The sequence below is a fragment of the Oreochromis niloticus genome, linkage group LG16, assembly GCF_001858045.2.
Source record: "Oreochromis niloticus isolate F11D_XX linkage group LG16, O_niloticus_UMD_NMBU, whole genome shotgun sequence".
NCBI lineage: Eukaryota > Metazoa > Chordata > Actinopteri > Cichliformes > Cichlidae > Oreochromis > Oreochromis niloticus.
The window spans coordinates 21,300,824-21,313,448 of record NC_031987.2 but is presented as its reverse complement, the minus strand read 5'-3'; the positions used below and the strand labels follow the sequence as shown (position 1 = coordinate 21,313,448).

The window sequence follows — 12,625 nt, the reverse complement described above, 5'->3', positions numbered from 1 at the left end:
ATCTAAAGGAATGTGTCCCTGTTTTATTTCCCTTTTCTTATTCTGCAGTCTGATATTAATTGACTTCCAGGACTCGAATGTAATGAGTTTTGGTTTCCATTGTGGAATACAACACTGAGGGACACTGCTCCGATCTAAATACGACAAAAACGACAAAAAAAAAAGGCCTCCAGAGATGGCGGCATAGAGCTGAAAGATTGTGTAGAAGTTTTAAGTATGTGAATCAGGATACATAGTAGATTTTGATGCATTTGTCTGCTGTATTTTTGTTTTTATACACATATAAAGATAATCTTTTACTGTAAATGTACAGTTCTCTTTTGTTGTAAACATCATTAAACCATTTTCCAAGTGTTTTGACATGTGCTTTGTCTTTTATTGGGATTAAATGTACAAATTTGAATTATTTTACATCAGTGCCAGACAGATTTTGCTTCCATCTATACAACATTTAGGACAAAAATCTCAAAAATTGATTTGTTGGTACACTTTGGTTATAACGGGATGGACATGGACAGTAACAATACTCAGTCTCTGCTGTTTAAATGATGAATGCCAAGTTGATGCAAAAGGGCCCAAAGTGTGCCAAGAAGTCGTCCCATACAACACATTTAACCTACCATCCCTACAAGGCCCTACCATCTGAAGTTGTAACAGAAATTGAGACTCCTAAGACCAGGAAGTGTTTTTCTTTTTTTCCAATATTCTGTTGGTGCGTCCAGCCGAACCATAGCCTTGGTTTCCTGTTCTTTTCTAATGATGGTGACACCCGGTGTGGTCTTCTGTGGCCCATTTGTTTCAGGAGTCTTTGTTCAGAGATGCTCTTCTGCATACTTTAGTTGTGTAACAAGTGTTTTTTTTAGGGAGGGGGGGTTGAGTTACCATTTGCTTCCTTTCCGCTCACCAGATATTTTTGTTTTCATCTCTTTAAACCCTAGAGATGTATCTGTGAGAGAATCCCAGTAGATGAGCAGTTTCTGAAAACATGTAATTCAAGCAGCCAAATATTATAAATAATATCATTCACACTGATCTGCTGCAGTAGAATCCACCGGCTTTGGCAGGTTGCGGCAAGGGGATGTCCAGTCATCTCTGGCTTCAGTATGTTGTAGATTCTTTTGGTGCTGTGGGTTGCAAGGTGGGGCCTCCATGGCTCAAACTGACACAGGGATAGTTGAACTGATTCAGGTTTGATTTGGATTCAGACTGCAGTTGGACTGATATGGGGGGGGGGCACTTAGGCAACAGCAATATAAAGGTCTGTATTTACAATATACAGTCTATGGTCAGAGCCCAGCAGAAAGTTGCATTTTAAGAAGACTGTTGATGATATTCCCTTTATCTGTCTGCTGGTTTTACTGTGGTTGATAATCACTGTTTAGCATTATCAACTGCTGTGCAAGTACAACCTCAAAGATGTAAAAATGGTTGCATCAAATATCTGAACTCATAAAAAGTTTGTTTTTAGCCTTAATGTAGGGTTCATTGTTAGTTTTTAATTGTATAACATGAGAGAAAAGCTTATCACAACATAAAACAAATACAAAGTGACTTAAGAAAAACTGTTTTCTCTGACTAGACACATTTAATTTAGAATTACATAAAGGATAAAAATGCAGCAAATCCTCATGTCTGAGAAGCTGAAGCCACAACATAGATTTTTTTGTTGTTGTTGTTTAATAAATGACTCAAATTGTGTTTAGCAACACTGCTGCTGACACTGTAGGATGTCAGTGGGGAGACAGAGGAGGAACAGGACGAGGAGAAGATGAGGTACTGGGAATCAAAGACTCAAAGGGGTCCCTCGCCGTCTGCAGTAAAGAGGTGAGAAAAGGTTAAAACGCCACGCTGATGGGACCTTCAGTTCTCCTAACCGAGAAGAGTCTGCACAATTTAATCCATACGCTGTGCAGATCGGTGATTCAACATGTAAACTCAGGCAGTTTATCATCACGAGGTCAGTAGGATGCTTTGATTACATGGTGTCTCCATATCAGTGGCGCCACCAAGAGGGGGCCAGAGGGGGCACTGGCCACCCCCCAAAATTTGTTGGCCCTCTCTTTTTTGCCATATTTTTCAAGTAACCTATACTTGACAACAGCATTATAAAACTGGAAATCATGTTTTTGGTGCGTCACCCTAATATTTTTAGTGCCCCCCCACATGGCCACCCTTGTGAAAAAATTCTGGAGGTGCCCCTGCTCTGTATTTTGTTATGGTTTAAGGTTGCTGAACATCTTTAAAATAATTTGGTGGCACCCAAAATCTCAGTGTAAAAAAACCACAGGTTACAAACCACTTTCTGTTTTGCAATGATAATAAAAATATTATTATTAATCCTATTTTTTCACAGCCCGGTTGGTGTTTTGGAGTGAAGACAATTACTCAGTTTATCTATGTTGTCTATGATTTTATGTACTGCTTTTAGCCTGTATTCATTCTTAACACAAGAGCTGCTAAGCCAGCCAATAAAAGAAATGCCAGCAAAGTGAAAGCAGCTTAAAACAGTGTTGATTGTTAGTGATCTTCTTATTAACAACACAAATATTTTAGAAATCTGTCAGAAATCCATCAAGCATTACGTTCAACCTCTAAAACTAAGTGTTCTGTCCAGTAATGCAAGTAAATAACTGTATTTTAATTTTTTTTTAAAATGTGGTTTTCGTTTATAATTCGTTTATAACAATCATAATTATATTTCTGCATTAAAAATAGAATTTTGATTAAAGTGGTTGCGCAAATTAATGGATTAACCATTACAGAAACATAAAATGTGATTTTTAATTTACTTTTAATTTACAGCAGCTGTGGCATAAACCTTACACTGGGTGGTGGTCTAATACATTTGTTTTCACTTCAGATCCTTCCAACCTTTCTGTTTCAAATTACACTTTCTTTTTTTTTCTGTTTTTTAAAGTTTCAGCATCCTGGTCTTGCAGCAAACATGTCAGGACTTGAGCAATACAGGTTAATGATACTGGCAAGTTCAAACACCTGTGTGTTTTTCCTGCACTGGCAAGTTCAAACATCTGCTGTTTAAAGGCCTACAGGGCCCTCAGCATTGTTTCTCTTCTGCATAGAAACTGAAATTTTTGCATGACTCCAGGAACCATGGGGATATGAAATAAAGCAGAGCGACAACAGCACTACTCTGAGGACAGATGCTTTACTGGTTAAATATTTCAAACTGTCAAACCCTGTAAGTAAAATTTTTTTCTTACCTCAGGTTTCTTTTTCTTCTTTTTCTACAATATGAAAAAACAAGATAATGAGAATAAAGGCATCAGAAAATGTGAGAATGTGACCATTAAACAGTCTATCAACAAATGAAGTGCCCCAAACCTTTCTTTTTGATGGGTCAAGCACCTCATAAGGATCAGCATCTTTTGGTCTCTCAAGTTCCTAGACAGAAATAAAAATAAAAAACGTGAATAAGCGATAAAAAATTATACAATCCAATCTGTAGAGTTAAGCACGATCAGGTCATAGAGCATTTGGAGCTGCAAGTGAAACTGTCCTTACCTGATAAATGCCATTTTCTTCCTGCTATTCAGCAAGAAGAACACAAACATGAAGAGAAGCTTGAATGCACACACATCTTCACACACATTTATTTAATATAATTTAATAAACAGTTTGGAAATATTCCACCAGCAGCTACTGTAAAGCATAAAGAAAATGAAGAAAATGAAGACTTACAGTGACTCCAACAGATGGGCCTTTGGAAAACTACAGAGAGAGGCAAAAAGGACAAAAAAGGACAAATAAAATGTAGCACAGATCAATGTGATATAAGTCAGTTTGGCCTATCAGTGGCGATTAAAAAGACAAAAAATTCAGGCTGTTTATGTGCTGTAATTTCTTCAAATTGTGACTGAGGCAATCAGTTACAGAAAGAAAAAAACCCTCAGATTTAGTGAGATAAATACTGTTAAAACTTCTAAAACATCTTTTCCAGGGTGAAGATTAGTTATTTTATATGTCTTATATCACTGTTAAAAATCTAAAACTGATATATTTGAAAATTTGTATGCACTAAGTTACTTATCAGAAGAATTTGTCAGATTAGAGAAGTAGAAAATGTTGCACGGTTGGCCCTGCAATGCAAACGGTTTGCACTTTGAATTAATTCAGTGAATTAATTGACTATTAGGCTGCTACTTGCATAAAAACACTGATTTCACAGGAGAGAAGATATTAAATATTGACTAAAAAATAAAGTAGTGTTTATTTTTAGTCTAAATTTTAAGTTTAGACTAACCAGACCATCAACGTGCATGCTGATATAAATAAAACATTTTAGGGTTGTTTTGCATGATGAGTCAAGATGTGAAAATTTCTACTTTGTCAAACTTCAGGGAGCTCTTGAGGTGTCCTTTGTATATGAAAAGGATGATTTGGGGAAAACGACAGCACTCTTTATCCTGTTTTAAGAACTCTACACACACCACAAGCACCTGACCTTTACGCCCTGCTAATCTGCTCTGAGTAAAGCCGTACAAATATTTTAATGGTGGAGATGCAGTACTGTGGACCATTTTAAAGACAAAACCAACATGTGAGTAAAAAAAAAGGTTCTCAACTCTGAATATTTGTATTTCGTAAAGACGTCACAGCACTGTTTGTTCACCAGGTTTGTTTAAAAAGTGATTTGACTGGTTTTAAAGTGTTTCTTGCTTAAGACCAACAGGTGATTTTAGGTGAGAAAATATCATTACATTCAGGATATGAGGAGCTAATTAGTATTTCAGTGTGTGGTATACACATCCACTTTATATGCTTTCTGAAGCTAATATTAGGATGTAAGATAACACTGAGATATGTCCTTTCCCCTTGACTGTTTTTAATGAATTATTACAGATGAATAGCTAATTGCTCAACTTCTTTTCTGTGTGTGAAAATAATTGACACATACGAATAAATCGAGACATTGATGTACAAGCTGAATAACAGTGGCCCCCGTGTTGATCCTTGCGGGACTCCAGTGTTACAAGCTCTTGATTACAACAGCACATTACTGATCTAAACACACTGGTTACAATCTGACAGAATTTTTACACACTTTACAGAGTAAAGAGTGGATCATGTTCTGGATTGATATTCAGTCCCATGATGTTTTTCTACATGCGCTGTAATCACCAACTTCTACATGGATTGCTATAACTCACCTTTTCTCTGAAGAAGAACCCTGTGACAATGATGCAATAAAGGATCAGAAATCCATCCAGGAAATAGCAGATGACTGGTTCAGTGAAAAAATTATCTGCAGAGCAAACAGAGAGAGAGAAAAAAGAAAAGTTTCAGCTGATTTTCGGAGTAAATATCAACAGTTACTTATAGCGAAACATGTGAATGAGTTCTGGCAAGAGAAGAATATTTCAGTGAAAAGGGAAATTTCCATCATTTAATCCTTCACTTTTATCAGATGAATATAGATACCACTGACTATATTATTTGCTCAGCAGAAAAACTCACGTTACAGGAGCACAAAGGCCAAATAATATGACAACGGAGCAGAAAAAGATTTTATATGAAATAAAAACAGAATATGATTGCATCTAAAGCCATGTAGAAATATCTGTGTACGGAAATATCTCCTATTTGACAGAAGATCATATGTCTTCCCAATAGCGGTGCATGAGAGATAAGAGTTACATACAGCACTGAGGAAAATACCGATACTGATCAGAATTTCATTTGCAGTAAATCTGCATTCTTACATCATGCGTCATGGTTCTGTTGTTTACAGAAGCTTTCTGCCACATCTCAAGTCCTGCTGAAGTCACCTGGATTTTGTCGGCATAAAGTTTTAATCCCTCGAAACAATTGTTTCTGTTTCCTTAAGTAATTTTTGTTGAGTGTACGTATCACATCACTGTTCACTAAAACTGTTGGGTTATTGTTTATTATGCCTTGAAATTTGTTTTTTCAGGTAAAGAATCTCCAGTTACTGTTTTTCTTATTGTAAAAAAAATCCCATTCAAATGTTTCACTATTTGAAAAAGTAATGAGGTGAATCTGAAGTATGCTAATTCTCATCTGCCCACTAATAAAGGAGATATCTAAGAAAAATATTATGGTGAAATCATATTTTTGCTGGAAAAAACAAATATCCAGTAATGCAAGTGTAGCGATAAATTGTATTTTATTAACACACATTTTTTATTTTTAAAATATTTTATTATGTTTATATATTACTATATTACTTACTTTTTAAAAATTGTGCTTATATATTTTATGTAGCTATATCATTGGGATACATAAAAATGTAATATTTATAAGTATTCGTTGATTGTTAGTTTTTGTTAGTGTTTAAATTTTCTTTATAAAATTGACCTTTGACTGTCTTCGGGGAGAAACCAAAGGACGTCTGTACATCTGAATCCGTTACATGTTGCACAAAATGTTATGGAAAAACAACAACATTGTCTACAACATTTGACGTGAGACAAATGAGAAAATTGAGTAAGACTCCTGAAACAGGAAATAAGAAACTACGTATCTGCAGTTTAGCACACTGAGTGTCTTCCTGTCAGCACGATGGGCTGCTTTGAGGTTTTTGTGAGGCTCATTTATCACAGAGTGCGGTTGGAACAGAAGAAATGTTGTGAGAACGTAGCCAGTGGTGGCGATTCACTGAGGCTGCAACGTCCTCATCAAACCTCCATCACGGAGAGCTGCTTCAGGATGTAGCTGCTCTTCTCATCTCAGGCTATTTTTATACTTCTAAACAGGAGATCTGTAAAAGTGACTTAAGAAAAGGAAGCATACCGTTTTCGCATACCATTTAAATTTGCTTTGTTTAAAAAAATGTAAGTGGGTTGTACATTTTTAGGAAACAGATAACATTTAGTTTATATATGATAAATTTAGAAGATCACACGTCTATAGCTTACGATAACCCTTAAGAAACCAAGATATTAAAAAAACCCCAGGAGCAGGTTATTTATGATTTCTTTCTATTTTTATATACAGAAATGCTTTTTGTCATTGCTCTGTTTGTATTTATCATACCTATACTGTTTCTACTATCCATTTCAAATATTCTAAGAAGTTCTAATGTTATTAGTAATTGTGGATTTTTAGCAATTTTCAGCGATTTTCATGCATTTAACCAAACTTAGCCTTGTCAGTTGATTTGTTTTCACTGTCATCTTGGTCATTAAGTGTCTGTCTCAATGAGCTGCTTTCATTCTTGGTGGCAGCGATTCAACAAGGTGCTAGAACCATTCCCCAGAGATTTTGGTCCATATCACTCTCAGCTGCACATCCGTGATGTCAAGCTCCCATTCCTCTACGTCCTACATGTGCCGTACTGGATTGAGATCTGTGGAGGCTGTTTGAGTACACTGAACTCACTGTCATGTTAAAGAAACATGTATGAAATGATTGAGCTTAGTGACGTTTTTCTGCTGGAAGCAGCCATCAGTAGACTGGTATGCTGTGATCATAGAGAGATAGACGTAGGTCAGCAACAACACTGTTTAAACAATGCTTACTCTGTACCGAGGGGCCAAAAGCGTGACAAGAAAATATCCCTCAAATCATTGTACTCGAAGCAGCTTGAACTGTTGATACACAGCAAGGCGGATTAGCAGGATTCATGTTGTTTGTGCCAAATTCTGACCAAACCATTCCAGTGTTGCAGCAGAAATCGAGACTGATCAGACCAGGCAGTGTTTTTCCAATCATTTGGATCTATTGTGCACATGACCCCATGTGAAATGTAGCGTCAGTTTCCTGTCATTAGATGGGAGTGGCACTCAGTCTGGTCTTCTGCTGAAAATTCAATGTGTTTTGCATTCAGAGATGCTCTTCTGCAAACCTTGGTTGTGACGGTTTGTTGTTTGAGTTACTGTTGACTTCCTATTAGCTCTAAACAGTCTGGACATTCTCCTGAAATTCTGACATCAACAAGACATTTTCAGCTAGAGAACCGCTGCTCACTGGATATATCCTCTTTTCCTGACCATTCTCTGTAAACCCGAGACATGGCTATGTGCTACGTTCAGCGTCATCTAATCACCGTGCTTCCCCATTCTTCAGCTGGTCGTCTTGACCATGCCCATATATCTAAATGCTCCGAGTTTCTGTGATGTCGTTGGCTGATTAGATACATGCGTTAATAAGTAGTTGAACAGGTGTAGCTGACTAAGTGGCTGGGGTTCATAAATGACCTCACTTCGTCACTTGTAATATAAATGTGTTCAGACAATGAGCATATTTACTGTTTTGAGAGAAGTTTAGAAGAACATTTTCTTTTATCTGAATTTTTCTTTACACTGCAAGAAAATCTCCTCTTTTTAACCTTCATGGTTCCTCTTTAACACTCACTGTGCCTCAATGGCATCGACGGCACCTCGTCTGAAAGGCCTCATGATTCAACAGGCGTTGTCACTTAGAAATGAACAATATCACAGCAGCAACTATAGTTCCTTACTTTCTAATAAGACTGTAAACACAGCTATGCTCACATTTCCTGTCACCTATAGCGGCACAAACACACTGGCCCAAAGCTTCTTTTTTTTTACTCTTATGACGCTAAGTGCCATTTCTTAACCACATTTCAAAGGGTGGAAACTAAATGCTGGATGCCCTCTGATGTCTGCTTTTTTTATAGCCTTTACTACTCTGAAGGCATCAATTAGTTCAATTTTAGCAATTAGCTCAATTTTAGATCCTGCTGTTTAGAGGAGCCCAAGGTTGTTAAGTGTTATTAGGAACTTATCAGCTCTGAAACTGGCAGCAGCTAGCAGAGTCTTAATGACTCAATTAAGACCTAACGACTTAATGAAGTTCTCAGTGTTATGTTTGGAGTGAGGGTCATTTTTATGGTCCGTTTGGGGCGAGGGCTCTATTTGCTTTTTTTTATTTTGAAAATAAATTTTTTTGAAGCCAAATCTTTTTACGCAGCAAAAGCTGTGCCCACTGAATCCTCTTAATGAGGAATGTGCCAGTAGTTTTAAATTCATGCGGCGCAGCTGTTGTTCCGACTCTCAAAAGTCTTTCAAAGTATTTCAAATTATGCGGGAGATGTTACATTTCCAACGATACCACAAAAGTCAGGTTTAATTTTTAAAAAAAGCAGTGTTAAAAATAATGCACAAAGGTACGAAATATAATGAGTGAACTATTTGAATATTTCAGCGTAATAAAGCTTTAATGAAGAGCTGGAACAAGCTGATGCAAAATTAATGTGCTGCTCTATGAGACGGATCATTTTTCTACGCTTTAGGGTGCTTAAAGGGGAAACAACAGGAGGGAAAAAAGCATGTTAATGGGTTAAAGTGTGATTTGCTGTTATTATCACACTATATTTTAAGGGAAATAAAGAAACGATGCCCTTCAAAGGGTTGCATGGATGTGAATGCAAAAAACCTAACAAGTATACATAAGAATGTGTTGACACAGAAGACATTCTTTACATTTCTTTACTGCTGTAGGAGTCTTTACTGTATTCAAGCGTACGGCAAAAAATTATCTGTTTTCCGCTGGGGGATGGGGGGGATTATTTATTCATGCATGCTTTTCTTTCTCTAATCCCTTCATCACGATGAATCTGACTGAAGTACAAGACAGCACTTGAAGATGTGTTTGTAAAAGAGAAAGTCTGGGAAGCGTCAAATTCACACAAACATAATCTGCTTATAAAAAGTCCACAGGAGAGCTGCCCTGCATTTATTAATGCACAGAGCAACAGGTAAGTCATTAGAGAGAGCAGGGTCAAATGCAAAAGGCCAACGTGCTTCTGTAGCACGTACTGTCCAAGAGAGTTAAAAATGTTTATTTAGTGTATTTGAATTTAACCTAAGTCACTATGGGACAGCAGTTTCGTTAGTCATTCTCAACTACTTTGATTCGAATGTTCAGAATATAGACAGATATTTTTAGAATATTGAACGGAAAATGCAAAAGTTCCCTCATGTTTAATTTCCTTAATGTGTAAGAGAAGCTCAGCTACTTTTTCCATCCAACGTAAAGCTACACAGTGAATATAAATCTCCTCTAATCATGACTCACTTGCTGCTTTTGAGACACAGACACTGAAAAAGTGATGACAAATTTTGTCCTAGTGTAGATGCATTTCTCCAAAAACTACCAGATCCTGAGCTCAACTATGAATGTAAATGTACACGTGAAAAATTGTTCTAGGGTTGCAGCTTTGTTGGTTACATTTTGCAGCAATGGTAAGAATGTGAAAAATTAACTAACGCATGTTTTAAATAAATGGAAAAACTCAAGTAAAACCACTACAGTGCATGAATAAATGTACTTACTGAGATTTTAAAAAACAAAGAACTGTGTTTAAAGAATTTTTAATGCCAGTGAGCTTATGTTTGTCTTTTCAGTCAGATAGACAGTTTAAGCTTCTTTTTTTCACATGCAGGAAAATCATTAAATTATTATTTTTTAAAGCAGCTGTTTTGTATTTGTGTGACTTACCAGAACAGGAAACAGGCACCGCTAATAGGGACAGCGCAAACACACCTGTCCTCAGTGTGTCCATGGCTCTCTGTCTGTAAAAATAAGCCTATCTGTGCTTCTATCTTATGACAGCTAGTCGCTTCTGCTTTCCTCACACTAATCTCTGATCACTGTGATCAGAGGAAGTGGCTGAACTGACAACCTACCAATGGACTGAGACTGGGGCTGTCTGCACTTCAAAGCATTTTATAACCTTCAACGCCCACTGTAGGTCTCACTGAGGAAACGGTTTTGTTCAAATGTATTCCTAAAAGCACGATTTTAGCATGAACGATGGGCTCGTATTGTGCCTTTTTAAACCTTTTAAAACAACTTTTTTTTTTCTTTAACCAGCAGCTCTGCTTTTTGGGTCAGAGGAAGTCTATCTTAGCAGTAATGAGGAGATACACTGTTATGCTGGATGATTTGGACAAGTGGAAACATGTAAAAAGGAAATTAAAACAAAAAAACTCTCAAGCTTGTGGCATAGATGGCAGCTGTAGAAAGTGAGTAACTACCAAGAGGCATATGTGAGTTAAGTTTTAGAAGGAAATACATGCAGGCTTTAAGTTATTTAACTCGTGTTCAGAAAAGTGTATGAGTGGTTTATTACAAATCATAACATTCGATCATCATCCATAAATTTATCATTTTATTGTTGGGAATATTGTTTGTATCTATGGCAACATTCTCCTCATGTGACATAATTATAGCTAAATTGTATGTAGTTCGCACTATTTTAATAAACATTAATCTTGTAATATCTGCTGTATTACAGCTTATTTAGAATATATGAAGTGTTTATGTGCTAAGTTTGATGTAATGATCTATTTTGTGGTGTTCTGCTGTAAATATGTAGCACAAATAATGCAGATTATGAAAATCATGTAGAACAAAGTTGGATAAATATTCTTCTTATGTAAAACTGCATGAACCGTTCTAAACTCAGACTGTGATGTCCTAGATGTGTTGGTTGTTTAAGAAGCTCAAAGGTCAAAAGACAGGTTGTGACGGTGCGGGTAAAGAAAATGCTTCAGACATGAGCCCTCTGCCTCGCGTCTGTCTCACGTTGCATTATCACACTGATCTGTGACACTAAAGGAAAATATTGTACTAACATGTACATAGATGAGGCCAGGTTAAGGTACACAAAGACAAGACTTGAGTTTCACACTGGTGTGCAGATTGTGCAGGGACTTCTGAGTGAGGTTTTGCCTCGGGAACACTGATACTGAGGGAAGAGAGTGACATAAAGAGGGATTTACATTCAGCAAAACATATTTTTCCAAATCAACTTGATTCTATGTCAGAATTCATGTAGGATTTTTGTTCATAAGACACATAAAGAGGGAAACAACTTCTTTTTTGGGAAACACGTTTTCTTTATGAATTCAGAACAATTCAGATTTGCCGCGTCATTTCTTTGAAGTTCAAATGCTCTGCCTTCCCTTTTTCATTTGTATTTGCATTATTTTATTACTCTGTTCATGAAATCCAAATGAGTGTAAAATATATGCTGCTAATACACTGAACCGTTTTTTGAGAGGTACTTGCATTCAGAGTTAAATAGGTTGGTCTTGTAACTGAACAGGCTTTTTATTTAGTAAAGGAATAGTTGCTGTGTTGCAGGGGATGTTTACAGCTTCCTGGAGTCTTGTCATCAAAGTGAGGCTGTTAAGGTTGCCAGGCAACACTGTTACAGCTGGAGTGCTAAACTGTCACATGTCTACATGTGTCTGCACATTTAGGCTCCTATATATTTTGTGGAGAATATGTATTTCTTTTGTATTTAAGCTGTTATATTTTTCAAAATAGATATTGATATAGCCTAAAGTCTTAGCCTAAAGTCTTAGCCTAAAGTCTTAGCTTTTATTTGAAAATATTTATATCCAAATTAGAGGAAGGGTTTTTGGAATAAAGGCATTTTACTATATAGCCATCTCTTGTTTAAGGCCTTTATGCAAATGCAGATTTAAAAAAAAATGAAGAATCTGCTTTATGGAAAGGTATATTTCTTTGGTATGTCTTCATAAATTAAGCAGCCTTCATTCCAGTGTGGTATTTGAAAGCTAATGCTGTGAGCCTGCAAGACAAGCTGCAATCAAAGGAGCTCTTAATCTGTGACGCAGGGTGAAAAACAAAACAAATCTGTCAAAGAACG

General features: G+C 36.6%; 1 protein-coding gene across 2 annotated transcripts; it reads right to left on the bottom strand.

Annotated features, from left to right (window-relative positions):
• Window positions 1-40: 40 nt before the first annotated feature.
• Window positions 41-10,625, bottom strand: LOC100691934 (T-cell surface glycoprotein CD3 zeta chain). Of its 2 annotated transcripts, none has more exons than XM_005457813.4 (7): window positions 10,444-10,625; window positions 5,169-5,263; window positions 3,700-3,729; window positions 3,523-3,546; window positions 3,343-3,402; window positions 3,222-3,245; window positions 41-1,811 (listed from the first exon to the last, which is right to left on the bottom strand). In XM_005457813.4, exons 1-7 carry the CDS (start codon window positions 10,505-10,507, stop codon window positions 1,731-1,733), a joined length of 378 nt encoding a protein of 125 aa, XP_005457870.1. In that variant the 5' UTR covers window positions 10,508-10,625; the 3' UTR covers window positions 41-1,730. The 2 variants fall into 2 exon arrangements, with proteins under 2 accessions (XP_005457870.1, XP_003452952.1); XM_003452904.5 differs by having other exon boundaries at window positions 3,523-3,543.
• Between the last annotated feature and the right edge of the window lie 2,000 nt (window positions 10,626-12,625).

Excerpts from the sequence above, each read along its gene's own strand:
- LOC100691934 (XM_005457813.4), bottom strand. The coding sequence starts at position 10,507 with ATGGACACACTGAGGACAGGTGTGTTTGCGCTGTCCCTATTAGCGGTG. Across the intron at positions 5,264-10,443 it reads GGTGCCTGTTTCCTGTTCTG|ATAATTTTTTCACTGAACCA; the intron begins GTAAGTCACACA and ends TTTGCTCTGCAG. Across the intron at positions 3,246-3,342 it reads TTGACCCATCAAAAAGAAAG|AAAAAGAAGAAAAAGAAACC; the intron begins GTTTGGGGCACT and ends TTCATATTGTAG.